Source organism: Adiantum capillus-veneris, chromosome 10 (assembly GCF_014529385.1).
Source record: "Adiantum capillus-veneris isolate H3 chromosome 10, ASM1452938v2, whole genome shotgun sequence".
NCBI classification, from domain to species: domain Eukaryota; kingdom Viridiplantae; phylum Streptophyta; class Polypodiopsida; order Polypodiales; family Pteridaceae; genus Adiantum; species Adiantum capillus-veneris.
In genome coordinates, this window is record NC_140940.1 from 20319775 (window position 1) to 20338720 (window position 18946).

The 18946-nt window shown below is 45.9% G+C and overlaps 1 protein-coding gene across 1 annotated transcript in view; it reads left to right on the plus strand.

The window, feature by feature from the left end:
* The first annotated feature begins 208 nt into the window (after positions 1-208).
* Positions 209-18946, plus strand: part of LOC147448526 (microtubule-associated protein TORTIFOLIA1-like) — a 77541-nt gene continuing 58803 nt past the window's right edge. Inside the window, exon 1 of the mRNA XM_086521097.1 lies at positions 209-1126. Within this exon, the coding sequence (XP_086377223.1) occupies positions 350-1126 (777 nt within the window). The 5' untranslated portion in view covers positions 209-349. The remainder of the gene's footprint in view (positions 1127-18946) is intronic.

Genomic DNA, 18946 nt, shown 5'->3' on the forward strand with positions numbered 1-18946 from the left:
CGGCTCCATTCTTCACAAATGCATTGTGCATCCTGTCATTGATGTACTTGCAGCTGTATATTATGCTCTCTGTGTGGTAAGTTTCCTTAGCACAATGGGTGTGACTAATTGTTGTCCACGTGATGATTTGGGGGGCCTAAGGAAGGTTGGGCAATGGACATACATCTCTCTCTATCTCTCTCGTTCGTCTTTGTTAAAGGTTGTTGCTCAGTTGCGTTGCTGGGGAACTTGGTCCAATCTGCCTGCCGTGGTATGCAAGCTCGCTTTTGGCTATGAGCTACAGTCTGTTTTAGCTGTGCGATTAGCTCCGATCGTATTCTAACACTCGCTCTTAAAGAAATCTCTAGCTATGGCTCCCTCGAGCAAAGCAGATTCAGGCTTGGTGTTCTCTGGGCAAGTTACAACCCCAGCTGCTCCTGCTTCCCGTTCTTCAAAGACTCGCTTAGGAGGTCCTTCAGGCACAAAGACAGGAACCCCAACCCCGCAGCATGCACAAATGGAACTCAAGCAACGTATTCTAGTTGCTCTTGGCAGGCTTGCAGATCGGGACACGCAACAGATCGGTATCGAGGAGCTTGATAAGCTGGTGGAGACCATTTCACCAGACTGTGTTGCTGTGTTTCTCTCCTGCCTCTACGATTCAGAGATGCAACAGAAAAGCGTAGTAAAGAAAGAATGCGTGAGGTTGTTTAGCTCGCTTGCATCTGTGCATGCAGATCTGCTTGTGCCACATTTGACAAAGATTATCGCGAGCATTATGCGTAGGCTCCGGGACCCGGATAGCAGTGTGCGAGATGCCTGTGTTGATGCCATTGCTTCCCTCTCTGCCCGCATGCTTTGTCCCCCTACATCATCTTTGTCTGGTCTGGAGAAGGAGAACGGCACACAAAATGCATCTGCCCTCACCCTTGCCACGTTTTCAAAACCCCTTTTTGATGCCCTCAGTGAGCAGAACAAGAGCGTCCAAACAGGTGCTGCTCTTTGCTTAGCTCGAGTCATTGAGAGTGCCAAATCACCTCCACTGTCTGCTCTCTCTCGCCTTTGCCCTCGCATCTGCAAGTTCATGAGCAACCCAAACTTTCTAGCTCGACCTGCATTGCTAGAAGTTGTGGGAAGCCTGTCACAGGTAGTCTTCTCCCTCTTCATCTCCCTTCACTTTTCTTTTGATTCCAAATTTATTGTGATGCTTTGTTCCAAGTGAGGACATTTTATGTATGCATCTCGCCTTTAATGCCTCATGAAAATTGATGTTCAAATGCTGGCAAACCTTTTGTTTGAGATACTATAAAAATGCTTTGAAATGTGCCCCGAGTTAGATGTATTAGTGGCAATCGTTCGCAAAAGAAATTCTTTTGTTAACATGGAGTGAAGGTAGATTCATAAAGCACATGGTGCTTTTTGAATAATTCCGGAAGAAGTTTCTACTTTAAGCATGCACAATTGTTTGAATTCAAGTCAAAAGGTCCATAATATACTTAAAGATTGTGATGGTTGGAGTCTAGAAGGGTGATACTTGTTGAAGAGCATGCATTAATTTTAAGACGAATTCTAATGAGATTTAAAAGGTCCAAAATATACGTGAGGATATTGTGATGGTCGAAGTCTAGAAGAGTGATACGGGTTGAAGAGCATGCATTAAATCTTAAGACAAACTATGATAGGAATTTGCTATCTGAAAAGTTGGTACTTTGCACATTCAGTATGAGATTTAGGCAATCAAATATATGTGGAGCATTTGATGACAAACTAAGAAAGAAGAAATGCTAGCTCAGATTGAGAGACCTTTGCAGAATCCGAGAAGAACCTTCTCATTGCCACATTTAATGAGGACAAATACAATACTAGTTTACTTTGAACATTGTATGTTTTGATGAGTCAAAAGGATCAAACTAGTGCAATGGGGAAGCGTATTGGAGATGTCAAGGTACATAGTGCGGAAGCATAGAGATTGATAGATAGATTTTATTATCGTCCTTGGAGCTCAAATATGGTCTTTGGGGTTGATGAGCGATTCTTGATGGTCCATGATCATGGTGATGAGAATCGCAATGGAGAGCCTACAGTGTGGCTGGGAGAGGAAAGTGTGTAGGTCCAAGTCGTGGCTGAAAATGTGAGGGAAGCAAGTTTGGATGCCAAAAAACTGAGGACTCTAGCATGAGAGAGAGAGAGAGAGAGAGAGAGAGAGAGAGAGAGAGAGAGAGAAAATGAAAAATGAAATGAAATGTTATATTAACGTCTTCAAAAGGCCAAAGTGACCTATGAGACCAGAAAGTTACAATGTGGTGGATCTGATACAAAGTCAGAGTAACAAGATGACAAAATGACAAAATAAACTACTATGGAATCCTAAACTGCTAAGTGTGAACTAAGCAACTAAACATCTAGCTGGGATAGCTAGATCACAGGAGATCCAACATCGGTCGCTGGTGGATCTCATCAATCTCCTCCATGGTCAGTAGTCTGACCGGGCGTCGTGCATGTCGAGCCAAAGTGATCCGAATCCTCTGATGCAGCCTCTGTCGATGCTGTGTAGTCCTACGCAGTCGTGGGCGTCTGGATCTCCCTAGCTCAGTCGCTCGGTCGATCGGTGTGCCTTTGGTGTAAGGCGACGAGCTCTGCTGTGGTAGTAACTCCTTTGAGTGTCCAGTGGCAGCTCTAAAGAACGCCGGAATATCAAGAGTTCCGATCTGGACGAAAGGAGAAGCTAACTCCTTGATCAAAACAGCCGAAAGGAGAAGCTAACTCCTTAACAAAAAGAGCAAATTGAATGTCACTCGAAATGTCCCTCGGAATGACCCTCGGATTTTTTTTTTCCCCAGCTAACTTGAGTTGTTTTGCAGATATGCTGTAATCACGGACGATTACTCTCTTTCAAGAAGGGGAGATGTAACAAATTGCTGACGTGTCAAAGCCACTGAAGAACGGAGCCAACCTGTAGATTCCGACTGAGAAGCCAAAACCCTATGAAGAAGCAGCAGCAGAAGAAGAAGTTTTACAGACTTACAAAGTCTTGACGAGTGGCCTATTTTTAAAGAAGAGTTCCCACCAACTTATGGGACCCCGTCCAATGGGGCCCAAGTGACATAAAGGCATTAAAAATAAAGCAAAACACACTCAAAAGACTTTGCACATCAAAATATGATGATGTGGCACTTGTATGGACGTTCCGGAATTCGCGGCGAATTTTTAGGAAAATCCCGAAATTTTAGGAAAGTGATTTTTTGGGGTCAGTTTTTCATATTTGATGCTTTTAGGCTTTGGGCCTTTAAATATGAGCCTTGGGGGCCCTCTCTGGCACTCTTCAACGCGCAAATTGCAGACGAGGTGCTCCCCGACTGTTGTACTTTGCGAATCAGCAATAATATAAAGAAATACCGAAAGCGGCGTCAAGGTTTGGAGCCAATACTCTCTGGGGTGGAATTCCGCCACTCCGTGTCGCGTGTCATCTCTCTCTCTCTCTCTCTCTCAGTTCAGTTGTTATTGAAGTGCTAAAAGTCTGTTCAGTCTGTTCTTTTCTATTGGCACGTGGTGCCTGTCTTGTAACATGTATCCATGTCCTCTTGGTGTCTAGTTGAGTCAAATCTTGGCGAATGAGCTTGGTGATCTCGGACTGTGTAAGAGTCAGAGAGGGCGCATCCAGTGAGTATTGGAAGGGAGGCAATTTGTCTATGCTGAACCCATGCGCCTGAAACCATGATGTCATCTCCCCATACCAGCATGCTGTATCTCCCTGCATGGGATCAGCGAGCGTTTTCAGTTTTCAGCCCTTCCCTTGTCGGAGGTGCGTGAGATTTGCACCCACTAGCCATCCAGATGTAGTTCTGTACTTCAGCAGCCCATTGAGCTTCTCCTCGGCAATTCCATCATCGGCATCACCAAAATCTGTGTTTTCAGCCCTTCTTTACACGATAGATCTGCCGGGTTTTGTGTGCCAGATCTGCGTTTTTGCAGCCTGTTTTTAGCCCTTCATTCCCCTCACATCGGGAGCGCAATTTAGCCCTAGATCTACCCCTTGGTGACCATCCACAATCCCACATCGAGAAAGATCCAAAGGAGCATCAAATCAGTGCTTCATCTTGAAGAGTTACCGAGGTGACATTCTCCATTCGAGGTAGTAGAGTCTGCACTTGAGGTATTGCAGTGTGTACAATCCATTTACACAATCTAAAGCAAATACCACATCGGCAATGGTGTGGGGGGCTCGTGAGAGGGTTGGTTGGGACCCCATCGGGTGTCATTCTCCTCTCTCTCTCTCTCTCTCTACACATCTGTACTGCTCTCACTCATTCTCTGTCTTCAGGGAAACGTAAAAAGGAACCATCATTCAAGCTAAAAGGAATCACTAATGCAAGGAAAGGAAGTAAAGGATTTGTGGAAGTGTAAAACCTAGATCTTCACCATTTCAGTTCCGCTGCACTTGACAATGGGTCAGTGGAATATGTAATACATTGATATGTGGCATCTGCCTCTTTGAGAGAAGGATGTAATCACTTCCGCACTTCCGGTGAAGGATTGAATGGAAAGAGAGAGAACTACAATTTGCAAAACTCTGCAACACTTCATCACTTCAAACAACTTGAATAACTGAGAGAGAGAGAGAGAGAGAGAGAGAGAGAGAGAGAGAGAGAGAGAGAGAGAGAGAGAGAGAGAGAGAGAGAGTGGAAGAGTTCCACTTCTAGACAACACTAGCCCCAAAGACTGGAGCCCCTTTTGGTGTTTCTTTATTTTTGCTTCAACAAGCTACAACTCTGGGACTCTGCTCTGCTTCTCTACGTGGTAGAATGCTAGAGAGAGTGCCTACATAACATATTTAAATGTGAGTGCACGTGTGAGGAAGCGTGAGAGGAGAGGAGAGAGAGAGAGAGACAATAGACACAAAACGTTGGTATGGGGAAGAGGGGGCGATAAGCCCCCCACTGACTATCAGAGTAGAAGACCCGTACAATGAACAAATGATCTCTGTGTGATGAGATGTGGAAGTGGGTACCCCCCTGGCCCCATATATAGGTGCCCAAGGGGAGGTAGGGCAAGGCCTAATAAAAATCCCCACGACCCAACAGAAAAATGAAATATATGAGGGCGCCCGGACAAAGTGGGCAGCTAGCCCATAGGCACACTAGCCGTACATGTATGCCCTAGACCTTTGAAGCAGCCAAGTGGTGTAAGTCTAACACTCCCTCTCAACATCGGATACTGAACAAACCGCATGAAGCTGAAGATGTGAGGCAAATGATGAAGATGTCTGCTGCGATGTCCACTAAAGGACAATACTCCATGAGTGTAGCAATAGTCTGGGGTGTCCCAACCTCTGAGAGATTTCCATGATAAAGTGCCGTCACGAGCAGTGCAGAAAACTGTTGTACTCAGCAGATACAAGGTAAAGATATTACGTGAAGGTCCCGAACTGAGTCTGAAAACAACTCCTTGTCGTAAAAGAAGTGCCAATAGACATGCAAGTGTCCTGCTCAATAGGATCTGTGGTGTCTGTAGTCAAACCGTCTGAAGAAAATGGGGAAGCCCAGGAACCGTCATCAATATGACCGGAAGCCTCTCAATGCATGAACCTGTAACCCATTGTGGCGAGGTGGCTAAGCTGTGTAAAACTCCGGGAAGGCTAGATGTGGCAATCTGCGCCGTAAACGTCCTCCGAAACAAGGAAAGCTAGACTAAGCAGTTTGCACTGTAGAAGCTACCATAAGTTGCTGCAGTCATCGGGAGACTGCACGGACCACCACCGGATGGTGTCTTGTGAGTAGGTAGGGTAATCCAAGATGAGTGGAAAGCCAGACTAAATAGTCTGCGCTGTGAAGGGCCTTTGAGAAGAGGTGTGGTCAGACCAAGCTGTTTGCACCGTAATCATCTTGTATGAAGAAGGGAAGCCAGATTGAGAAATCTGCTCTGTGAAGATCCTCTGAGAAGAGGAAAGGCCAGACCAATCTGTCTGCCCCGTCTTGCTTGTATCTCCTATCTCCAATCCTTCGGTGTCAACCAAAACAGAATCCGCGCCAACGACGCCACCAAACCGCAACTCGGTGTGGCTCTCAATGTGAATGAGTTGGGAGTGGCCTATTGCCCAGGTCAGAGGATAAGTCTGTTGTAAGGTTACCGAGGGTGAGTGTCAGCAACTCTGAAGGTAGCAATCCAAATGATCAGGAGTGTAGAAGAGCAACTGCACTACCATCCAAGCCAAGCTCCGGGTGACTCCGGATGCAGTCGCGGGATGCTTGATCTCCCGCATCTCACGGGTAAACTCTCCAAGAGAGTCTAAAGTGCTGAAGTCCCACTCCAGTCTGTAGATTCAAGCAATGAACTTGTTCGGGAAGAGATCCAAGATCCTCTCCCTAAGTCCATGTAGATGCTCCTGTGTAAGCAAGTGATCTGACGTGTCGAGGTCAAGTGTCTGTCCACCCAAGATGGTGGTGTCGTCTCTGGGAATGTCGGAATCCCATATGCCATGAGCATGGCCATATCTCGTGTGAACTCCTCTGATGAGTGCATAGGTTTGTCCATAGCAAACCACAAGTCACCACCCCCTCTGGAGTGCGCAACCGCAGAATGATGGCTGGAATGAATGGATCTCCCAAGGATCGAAGGTACCGTCTCCACAGCTGTAGCAGTCCATAATAACCGCTCAGACAACCACCGGATGGTGTCTTGACGAGCAATAGAGTGATCGACCACACAATAGGCAAAAATTCAGCGTGTTGTCCGCCCAAAAAGCTGCAAAGGGTGCTGAAAACGCTACTGTAACAGAGATTTCAGCGTGCCTGTACGCCACCAATCGGTACGGGAGCGTCGCAGAGGTTCAGATGAGGGGGTTCTTGCACTTCTCAACCGTCGAGGGGCTGAAAGCAGAGAGAAAAACAGCAAGTAATTAATGCCAAAAGGGTGCCGATTTCGGGGGAATACTTGACGATGCCGTAGATCTGCAAGTGCCTGGCAGTAAAGGCTCTCTAGGCGAGTGTAGGCCGCTAACTCGAGTGCACAAGGGCAGCGTGTGACTGAAAAGGCAGCAAGTTCTCAAAAACCATAGTCACAGGGGACGGAGGGGATGGGGCCTAGGGGTGGGGGACGACCAAAATCGGGACGGGGACGGGTTGGGACGGCTCGGGACGGACGGATTCGAAGAGCCCATGTCACGTGCACATCTAACCCTATGTGTACGTGGACAAGCTACCTCATGACATGGGTTTAGTTCAGTTAGATTAGGAAGTGTTTTGGCACTTTTGTGAGTTTGTTCGCAGACCGTGCATGTTCACACACTTAAGTAGATGCATATCCTCTGGTTGCACATAGCATGACCATCAGATTACAGTCAGAACCCATCAGGAGCATTTTTACAGTGCATAGATCTATTTTAGCCATTTTTCACTTATTATTTTTAAGTGACTTTTGTTGGGAATTGGGTAGGGCAATTTAGCCATGCAAGTATATAAGAAACCCTAGCGCTAGCACTTTTGGGGGTAGGAGGGACCAGACATTTGGTAGTGCACCTTCTCAACAAGACCCTCCCGGCAAGAAGCCTTAGCGTTTTCTTTCCATTGCAGATCAGCCTTAGCGTTTTGCATTTGTGGGCCAACTGGTGACTGCAGGACAACAGATCCTCTAGCGTTTTTGCAACAAGACCCCAATTCAGCCCTAGCATTTTTGGAGCAGCACAACAGCCCAGCGTTTTGCAGTTCCTCGGCGATAGAACCCAGATTAGCATCAGCGTTTTCAGTTTTCAACATCAAGACACCGCTGTAGAAGTCCCAAACCTCGTAGATCTCACCTTCCTGCAGCAGATCCTCGCTGCATGGTCAGATCAACGAGCATTTATAGTTTCAGCCCGGAAAACGTAATTTCAGCATCTGTGTTTTCAGCGCGTCGTTGTTGCATCGTCGTCATCGCCGTCATCATCGACATAGAGTCAGAATTTAGCAGATAGAAGATTTGCAGATTTCAGCCCTTAGCGTTTTCAGATTTCAGGCCGTCTCGTCGTCGTCCTCATCGTTGTCGACATCGTCGGCAAGTCCAAAGCATTGTAGAGATTTGTGCAATCAATAGTAGACCGCTCTCGCCATAGAGAGTGGGGCCTTCGGAGGAGGGTTTGACAATATTCTGGTGTCGTATTCTTCTCTCTCTATCTCTCAGTCTCAACACCTTCATTCAGAGTGTTTGCCACTTTGTTTGTGATCATTTGCACTCTCTCACTAAAGGAACGAAAGGCTCTCCCTTCCGTAAATAAAAGGAACCCTTGAGCACAGTTCGGAGCACTCATCTTGAGCAAAGTTCAACATTCACTTCCGCTGCACCTTACATTGGTATCAGAGCTTTGGCAGTGTTCTGGATCACTCAAGGAAAGAACCACATAATTTTTTTTGCTTTTTGGGGTCGCACGTAACCCAAGTCCACTTGGGTGTGTCGATTCCTAATCGTGGTTTGAAGAGTAACGGGAATCCCAAGAAAGAAGGGCTTGTCTAGCCTCCCCTTGTGCCTCTTTTCACTCATTGAGAGCAGACCGTGCACTTAGCGGCCGGCCAATTGACGTGAGGGGGAAAACAACCTTCTTGGTGTGAGCGCAAGGCCGCCAAGGGGTGCGCCTGTAGAAAAGAGTAGAGCTCGGGTAAGAGAAGATTCTTCTCTAACACAGATTGCAAGCTAAAGAAGAACCTCAAGAACCTCAAGACTCCAGAACCTCAGAACCTCAAGACTCAAGAACCCAAGACCCGCACGAATCCAAGTTCCTCGTGAAGTTAAGAACCCAAGACTTTAGTGTATGGTCATCACCCGAAGCAGAATGGATACTTTGCATGAAGGTGATGAGCATGAGTGTGGTGAAGAAGAATTTTCTCCATGAGGAGGTTTTTCCGACCCTCTCTTCCCCATCTACGCCACAGTTTGCACCGAATCCTATGGAGGTTTTGGTCAAGTCGATGATGGACATGATGTTACAACAAGAAGCGAATCACGTTGCCTTGGAGCGTTAGCGCAAAGCATGTGAAGAAAGAAAGGTAGCTATTGAGCATGAGCGTGAGCAAGTGCGCTTGGCGGCCGAAGAAAGACGAGCGGCCGTGGAGGCCGAGCGAGAGGTGCAGAGAGACCTACGCATGCAAGAGTTGGTCCGACAAGTTCTCACCTCGAAACCCGAGCCGGCCAAAGATGTTGGTAGTTTATCAAGTGGCGCAAGCCAAGATTCAGACTCCAACAACCCCGTCACAGAAAAGATCACGTTCAGTAAGTATGATTGTAAGATGGATGCTACGATTATTCATTCTTGGTTGCATCAATTTAATGCTTATTTTGCGACAACTAAGAAGACAGGAATTAGCAAGGTTTTGACTGTAGCTATGTACCTTGCCGTTGATGCGCAAGCACAGTTGACCGCACACCTAGAGGAAGCCGAGGAAGGCACGCCCCTTTCCTTCAATTGGGCCGACTTCCAAGACAAGCTCAAGGCGTGTTTTATGCCACCACAGTACCTAACACGGTTGAAAGACGATTGACGCAGTCTCAAGCAAAATGGTATGCCAGTTATGTTTTTCTCGAATCGTGTTTTGCAGCTCGGCACCCAATTACATAAATCGGATGATGAGCGCAAGTAGGCTTTCATTTTCGGGTTGGACGACTATATTAGGTTTGATGTCGAAGTCCTGGACCCAATCGATCTCAACAAGGCGGTAGCGATTGCTCTCGCGAAGGAGATGAAGCACAACAAGGGAAAGCCTAAGGAAAACAAGACTTCCACAAGTACCTCCGAGACTTCTCAGAACCCTCAGAACGACAATAACGATAAGAACAGTAACTCTTCTAACCAATCTTCCAATAGTCTCTCAGAAAAGAACCCACAAAATGAACCTAAGGGTAAAGCTAGTACAATTGCTATACCTAAGCTCACTCCAGATGAAAAGGCAGAAAAAGGAATTTTAGGAGGATACATAATGTCGGAAGAACAAAGCATTGATTCTAAGGAAGGACATTGTTTTCATTGTCACATCAAGGGTCACATAAAAAGAACATGTCCTAAGCTTGAATCTAATGAATCTATAAAACCCTCAAAACCCACTTCCTCTGTCAATGCAATAAATGAGAACACGAGTGTGACCCAAGTCTCTCATGATCCTCCCATTGATGAGTCTCTCATTAAGTGTTATGGTCATGTGAAGGTGTCACGTGACACATCCAATCCAGTGTGTCCGTAGACAAGCTACAGCATGACCAGGGTTCAGTTCAGTCAAGTCAGTCTAGAATAGGAAGTGATTTGGCACTTTTGTGAGTCTGTTCGTAGACCGTGCATGTTCAGACACTTAGATTAGATGCATGTCCTTTGGTTGCACACAACATGATCATCAGCATTACCATCAGATTCCATCAGGATCATTTTACAGGGCATAAAATCTATTTTTCCTATTGACATTTTTTCACTTTTTTATTAAGTGACTCTTGTTGGGAACTAGGTAGGGCAAATTAGCAAAGCAAGTATATAAGAAAACCTAGCGCTAGCACTTTCTGGCAGAAGAGGCAGCACGAACTTCGACTCAATAGGCAACTTCTCAGTAGGAACCCCCCCAACATACCTAGCGTTTTTGCACCAAGACCAAGATCAGCCCAACGTTTTTGCAATGCAGCAGCCTGGCGATAGGAAGACCACAGAACAGCCCTAGCATTAGCAGATTCCCCGCAGCAGAACAATTTTCAACCCTAGCGTTTTTGGTTTGCAGATCAGCCTCGGCAATTTGCAGATTCATTGCGACAAGATCATCAATAGCACCAGCGTTTTCAGTTTTCAGCAGTTAGATACCGCAAATCAAGTCCCAAACCTCGCAGATCTCCCCTTTCCGCAGCAGATCCTCGCCACAGGTCAGATCCATCGAAGTTTGTAGTTTCAGCGCGGAAAACGCAGATTTCAACATCTGCGTTTTCAGCGCGTTGTCGCCATCGACATCGTCACCGACATAGAGTCAGAATTCAGCAGATCAAGATTTGCAGATTTCAGCCATTAGCATTTTCAGATTTCAGCCCGTCTCGTCGTCGTCCTCATCGTCGTCGGCAAAGTCCAAGCATTGTAGAGATTTGTGCAATCAATAGTAGACCGCTCTCGCCATAGAGAGTGGGGCCTTCGGAGGAGGGTTTGACAACATTCTGGTGTCGTATCTTCTCTCTTTATCTCTCAGCTTCAGTACCTTCATTCATAGTGTTTATCCACTTTGTTTGTGATCACTTGCACTCTCTCACTAAAGGAACGGAAGGCTCTCCCTTCCGTAAGTAAAAGGAACCCTTGAGCACAGTTTGGAGCACTCATCTTGAGCAAAGATCAACATTCACTTCCGCTGCACCTTACATTGGTATCTGAGCTTTGGGAGTGTTCTGTATCACTCAAGGAAAGAACCACATAAATTTTTTTGCTTGTTGCGGTCGCACGTACACCCAAGTCCTCTTGGGTGTGTCGATTCCTAATCCTGTTTTTAAAGTGTGACAGGAATCCCAAGAAAGAAGGGCTTGTCCAGCCTCCCCTTGTGCCTCTTTTCACTCATTGAGAGCGGACCGTGCACTTGGCGGCCGACCAATTGACGTGAGGTGGGAAAAAGCAACCTTGGTGTGAGCGCAAGGCCGCCAAGGGGTGCGCCCGCGGGAAAGAGAAGAACTCGGGTGAACAAAAGATCCTTCTAACACAGATTGCAAGCGAAAGAAGAACCTCAAGACCCTCAAGAACCTCAAGAACTCAAGAACCTCAAGAACCACAAGACCCAAGTTCCTCGTGAACTTAAGAACCCAAGACTTTAGTGGATGGTCATCACTCGAAGCGGAATGGATACTTCGCATGGAGGTGGTGAGCATGGGAGTGGCGAAGAAGAGTTTTCCCCACCAGGAGGTTTTTCTGACCCTCCCCCTTCCCCAGCTATGCCAAGGATTGCACTAACTCCTATGGAGGCTTTCGACTAGATGATGATGGACAATAAGTTAGAACGCAAAGCAAGAAATGCAGAAAGAAAAGCAGAAATAGAGCGTGAACACGAAGAAAGAATGGCAGCCATAGAGCATGAGCACAACGAAAGGAAAGCTGCCTTGTTCCTATTCTTTTCTCAAGTGCAGGCACAGATGCAAGAGATTCGGGAAAAGGAGACTCTCTCAGTCTCTTCTTCTCCAAAGCATGACACACATGAAGATTTGCATGATGATAAGCATGATGATTTGAATGAGAATGATAAGCATGATGAATTGCACGATAATGACAAGCATAATGATTTGCATGCAGATGATGTGATTGTTCACAAGGATGAATTGTTAGTTGATACTTTGTCTAGTGAAGCTAACCTCATTGCAGATTCGATCAATCACGAAGAACCGATCTTGGCTCTCGAGTCGAGGTCCATAGAACCCCCACAAGAAGATTCGATCGATCAAGAAGAACCGATCTTGGCTCTCGAGCTTAGGTCCAAAGAACCCTCACAGGAAGTATTCTGTGCTCGCATGATTAGTCAGCACGCATTGTTCGAGTGTTTCATTCATGATCGTTTCCTGTATTTTAATCAGCGTCTTTATGTGATGCCTTTCCAAAGGCATGCCATATTGTACGTTGAGCACGATTCACTCATGGATGAGCACGGATGTATGCGGATGATTCATGAAAAAATGAAATGTTTGTATTTAAGGGATTTACACATGTCTCTTCCCGAGCATGACACAGTTTCAAAAAGAGCACAAGAAGGATTGAGCATCAAGCATAGGCATTTCCATTGTGATTTGCCATAGGCAGGAATTTTCAGCCTCGGAGATCCTTGAAGAAGGTAGATGCATGACTATGGACGAAGTTGAAGCATCGAAGGAGCCACAGAAGACTTTGTGTCGCTTTCGGCGTGGCCCAAAGAAGCAAGCATTGCAAACCTTTATGAAGTTCAAGGATCGCACGACCCACACATCAGAGTGGGCCGGCAAAGAGTCCTTTCCAGAATTCCAGACCCTGTTGGCGATCTCCCTCGACGCCATACATTCCGGTACTAGTACCTCACTTAGAAAAGGAGGTGATGTCACGTGACACATCGAACCCTATGTGTCCGTAGACAAGCTACAATATGATGAGGGTTCAATTCAGTCAAGTCAGTCCAGAATAAGAAGTGATCTGGCACTTTTGTGAGTCTGTTTGTAGACTGTGCATGTCCAGACACTTAGATTAGATGCATATCCTCTGGTTGCACACAGCATGATCATCAGCATTACCATCAAATTCCATCAGGATCATTTTACAAGGCATAAAAACTATTTTTCCTATTTTTGACATTTTTTCACTTATTTATCAAGTGACTTTTGTTGGAAACTAGGTAGGGAAAATTAGCAAAGCAAGTATATAAGAAAACCTAGCGCTAGCACTTTCTGGCAGAAGAGGCAGCAGGAACTTCGGTTCAACAGACAACTTCTCAGCAGGAACCCCCCAACAGACCTAGCGTTTTTGCATCAGCTGCAAAGCCTAGCGTTTTTGCATCAAGACCAAGATCAGCCTAGCGTTTTTGCATTGCAACAGCCTCGCGACAGCAAGACCACAGAACAGCCCTAGCATTAGTGGATTCCCCGCAGCAGAACAATTTTCAACCCTAGCGTTTTTGATTTGCAGATCAGCCTCGGCAATAGCAGATTCATTGCGACAAGAACACCAATAGCACCAACGTTTTCAGTTTTCAGCAGTTAGATACTGTAGATCAAGTCCCAAACCTTGTAGATCTCCCCTTTCCGCAGAGCAGATCCTTGCCACACGGTCAGATCCATCGGAGTTTGCAGTTTCAACCCGAAAAATGCAGATTTCAGCATCTGGGTTTTCAGCATGTCGTCGTCACATCGTCGCTATCGACATCGTCACTGACATAGAGTTAGAATTCAGCAGATAAAGATTTGCAGATTCAAGCTATTAGCATTTTCAAATTTCAGCCCGTCTCGTCGTCGTCCTCATCGTCGGCAAAGTCCAAGCATTGTAGAGATTTGTGCAATCAATAGACGGCTCTCGCCATAGAGAGTGGGGCCTTCGTAGGAGGGTTTGACAACATTATGGTGTTGTATTCTTCTCTCTATCTCTCAGTTTCAGCACCTTCATTCACAGTGTTTATCCACTTTGTTTGTAATCACTTGCACTCTCTCATGAAAGGAACGGAAGGCTCTCCCTTCCGTAAGTAAAAGGAACCCTTGAGCACAGTTAAGAGCACTCATCTTGAGCAAAGATCAACATTCACTTCCGCTGCACCTTACAGAAGGGTCAGCGTTTTGTCATATTGTTTGACCCAAGTAGTATGCATGATGTGATTAGTGACTCTCTTGTCAAAAGAGCCCGCTTGGAGGTTAGCAAGACATCTCCTTTCGAGGTGTCAATCTTCTCTCCCGGTATGGACTCTCTCATCCCGCAAGAGTGCCTCGATGTTTTGTTCACTATTCAACAAGCGTCCTTCCGCAGGGAATTTGTAGTCCCTCCTCTTTCAGAATGTGATATGCTTTTGGGCATTCGATGGTTTCGTGAGCATAACCCTCTCATTGATTTGACGGAAAATACGTTAACTTTCAATGCCAAAAGTGACTGTCCCATTGTCATTTGTGGAGAGCAAGTTGTTCATTCTTCATCTCTCATTTCTAATGTGTAGGTGAAGATTGAAAAGAATCAGGAGAAGGAGACTCTCTCGGTCTCTTCTTTTCCAAAGTACGACTCACATGATTTGCATGATAATGATAAGCATGATGATTTGCATGATCAAGATGTGATTATTCACGAGCATGATGATTTGCAGGAAGAAACTGTGATTGTTCACAAGGATGATGGTTTAGTTGATACTTTGTCTAGTGAAGCTAACCTCATTGCAGATTTGATAGATCACGAAGAATCGATCTTGGCTCTTGAGTCAAGGTCCAAAGAACCCCCACAAGAAGTATTATGTGTACGAATGATTAGTCAGCACGCATTGTTCGAGTGTTTCATTCGTGATGCTTTCCTGTATTTTAGTCACCGTCCTTATGTGATCCCTTTTCACAGGCATGACATATTGTACGATGAGCACGATTCGCTCATGAATGAGCACGGATGTATGCGGATTACTCATGAAAAGATGAAATGTTTGCATTCAAGGAATTCACATTCCATGTCTCTTCCTTGGCATGACATAGTATCAGAAAGAGCACAAGAAGGATTGAGCATCAAGCATAGGCATTTTCATTGTGATTTGCCATAGTTGATAGATTTAGATCAGAAAGACAAGTTTCGAATCCATTGTTTGCGTGTGTTTGATGAACGGTTTGGCACTCCGTTTATATGTTCATCTACATTGCATGCACAGTCTTTTCGAAAGACTAGAAATTTTCCAGTCACTTTACATGGAATGGGTATGTTCATGTTTTTGTGTTGGAAGTGGTTTCAAGAATTTTCATCCTCGGAGATTATTGAAGAAGGTAGACGCATGACTATAGACAAAGTTGAAGCATCGAAAAGGCCACATGTGGACTTTGTGTCGCTTTCGGCGCGGCCCAAAGAGCAAGCGTTGCAGACCTTTGTGAAGTTCAAGTATCGCATGACCCACGCATCAGTGTGGGCCGGCGAAGAGTCCTTCCGAGGATTCCAAACGCTGTTGGCGATCTCCCTGGACGCCATACAGTTCGGTACCAGTACCTCACTTTGAAAAGGAGGGGATGTCACGTGCACAATCAACCCTATGTGTACGTGGACAAGCTACTTCATGACATGGGTTCAGTTCAGTTAGATTAGGAAGTATTCTGGCACTTTTGTGAGTCTGTTCGCAGATCGTGCATGTCCAGACACTTAGAGCAGATGCATATCCTCTGGTTGCACACATCATGACCATCAGATTACAATCAAAACCCATCAGGAGTTTTTTTTTACAGTGCATAGACCTATTTTCCCTATTTTAGCCATTTTTCACTTATTATTTTTAAGTGACTTTTGTTGGGAATTGGGTAGGGCAATTTAGCCATGCAAGTATATAAGAAACCCTAGCGCTAGCACTTTTGGACAGAAGAGGCAGCAGGGACTAGACATCCGGCAGTGCACCTTCTCAGCAAGAACCCCCCCCCCCCCCCCCCCCCCCCCCCGGCAAGAAGACTCAGCGTTTTCAACCATCAACAAGAACCAGCCAGCGTTTTCTTTCCATTGCAGATCAGCCTCAACGTTTTGCATTTGCAGGCCAACCTGGCGACAGTAGGACAACAGATCTTCTAGCGTTTTTGCAACAAGATCCCAATTCAGCCCTAGCGTTTTTGGAGCAGCACAACAGCCCAGCGTTTTGCAGTTCCTCGGCGATAGAACCTAGATTAACATCAGCGTTTTCAGTTTTTAGCATCAAGACACCGCAGTGGAAGTCCCAAACCTCGCACATCTCATCTTCCTGCAGCAGATCCTCGCCGCACGGTCAAATCAGCGAGCGTTTACAGTTTCAGCCCGAAAACACAGATTTCAGCATTTGCGTTTTCAGCGCATCGTCGTTGCATCGTCGTCATCAACATAGAGTCAGAATTCAGCAGATACAAGATTTGCAGATTTCAGCCCTTAGCGTTTTCAGATTTCAGCCCGTGTCATCGTCGTCCTCATCGTCGGCAAGTCCAAAGCATTGTAGAGATTTGTGCAATCAATAGTAGACTGCTCTCGCCATAGAGAGTGGGGCATTCGGAGGAGGGTTTGACAACATTTTGGTGTCGTATTCTTCTCTCTCTATCTCTCAATCTCAGCACCTTCATTCACAGTGTTTGCCACTTTGTTTGTGATCATTTGCACTCTCTCACTAAAGGAACGGAAGGCTCTGCCTTCCGTAAATAAAAGGAACCCTTGAGCAGAGTTCAGAGCACTCATCTTAAGCAAAGTTCAACATTCACTTCCGTTGCACCTTACAGCCCAAGTGGGAACGTAGGGGAACAGACGGTCGGTCAACGGCCATTTTTTTAAAAATTTGAAAATATGACCGTTTCAAACAGCCAGTTGCAAACCCAATATCCTTTTTTTGGATCTTTGAAGCAACCCGGATGCAAAAACGCCAGGTTGCAAAAAGCCAGGTTGCATTTTTGCAGTTTGCCGCCATGGAAGGGGCGAGAAGTGCTAGCGGTAGCTTCAGGAGGTCCAATCGATAGTGATTCTCCAAAAACATTGGTTGTTGTGATCCCTTGGGAGTACATGTTGAGGATGAAGCGCCTGAACCATGGAGAGCTTGAAGCTGTTGATACCATGTGATGCCTGAGCTTTGATACCATGTGAGAGTGCGCATGTGCGGAAGCGTGAGAGGAGAGGAGAGAGAGACAATAGACACAAAACGTTGGTATGGGGAAGAGGGGGCGATCAACCCCCCATTGACTACCAGAGGAGAAGACCCGTACAATGATCATATGATCTTTGTGTGATGAGATGTGGAAGTGGGTACCCCCCTGGCCTCATATATAGGTGCCCAAGGGGAGGTAGGGCAAGGCGTGATAAAAATCCTCACGACCCAACAAAAAAATGAAATATACGAGGACGCCCGGACAAAGTGGGCGGCCGGCCAAGAAGTGGGCGACTGGGCAGTGCAATCTATATGCATATGCAAAGGGTGGCCAGCTTGGAGGCACACTAGCCGTACATGTATGCCCTAGACCTGTGAAGCAACAGAGTGGTGTAAGTCTAACATCAAAGGCCCTTGGCCTACCAAAAGCATCTTACACGAAAAGCACCGAGTCTTAACAACTACTGGTCCAAAGCAAGCACCTAGAGGGCTTGGCCGCTTTTAGCACTGCCACATCAACATGCTCACACAATTTGTTGTTTTGTGTGTGTGTGTGTGTGTGTGTATGTGTGTGTGTCGTGTTCTTTTAAAGGTTTTTTTGGCCCCTTGGTCGATGTTCTGTAAGTTGGTAAATTTCCTAACCCACTTTTTCTTAGGCCACTCGGGCGGTCTTCAGTAAGTTGGTAGGTCTGTTGCGTCTTTTGTTGCTAGGGTTTAGGCCGCTGGAATCTATTCCATTGGTTGGTACTTTACCATGTCACTCACTTGTCACATACCCCTCTTGTAAAGAAGAGTAATCGTCACAACTGCATACACTGACATAAGTATAATTGTTAGCATGCCAGAGGCAATCAATGCTTATGCTTCATGCTATGCATCACACTCTGCAATGCAAAGATGCATAAAATCTCAAGTGTTCAAATGCAATGGGTGAATCCATGGAAATTAAGCTAGCTACAAACACCTCGATTGCGTCTGGAAATCTGTCATTTGGCCAAAAATCTTCATACTCCTCGTCAATATGGAAAGTATGTCATAGGTGTACACCATTCCAATACATATACAAATGAGTCAAGTGCATTGGATCTCATCAAAGGGCAGATTCCCAACCAATGTCTCTTTAGATGCGATCGTCTATCCAAAGTCTGTGGGGAGCCACTGTAGTAAGCATCCACCTCATGGTACGTAGGATGCATGCCATCCCATGTCGAGTTAGTGCATCGAGACATCCGGTCTTGATGTGATGGCTAGATAAGTCATAATGATCTTGGTTCATGTCTAAGATCTCATCCGAGATGGCGATGCGAATGTGATTATGATTGTTCAGTGACGTGTCTTTGTGCTAAGTGCATGGTTTTAGCCGTCAAATGCATGTATGCATAGAGTCAGTGTCTACTGAGCTATTTTTATGTCCATTGTTGGTTTGTAGGCATAATCAAGGGTGATTACTCTTCTTTTTAGGGGGGGGGGGGGGGGGGGGGGGGGGGGGGGTATATGTCATAAAATGATGACGTGTATACTTTGTCTGCAACTGCGACTGGATAGAAGCAAAAAGATTTCTACCTGAAAAACGTGCCCGAAGATGCAAGCCGTACAGTTGACATGGCCAGGTGATCTGGCACTGTTGTACATGCTGAAGTGACATCAGTGACTGTTGACTTTTATAAGCTTTTAGCAGATCTAGCTTTTGGTGGCGCCATGTTTTTGGCAGGTCCAGCTCTTAGGAGCCAGTATTG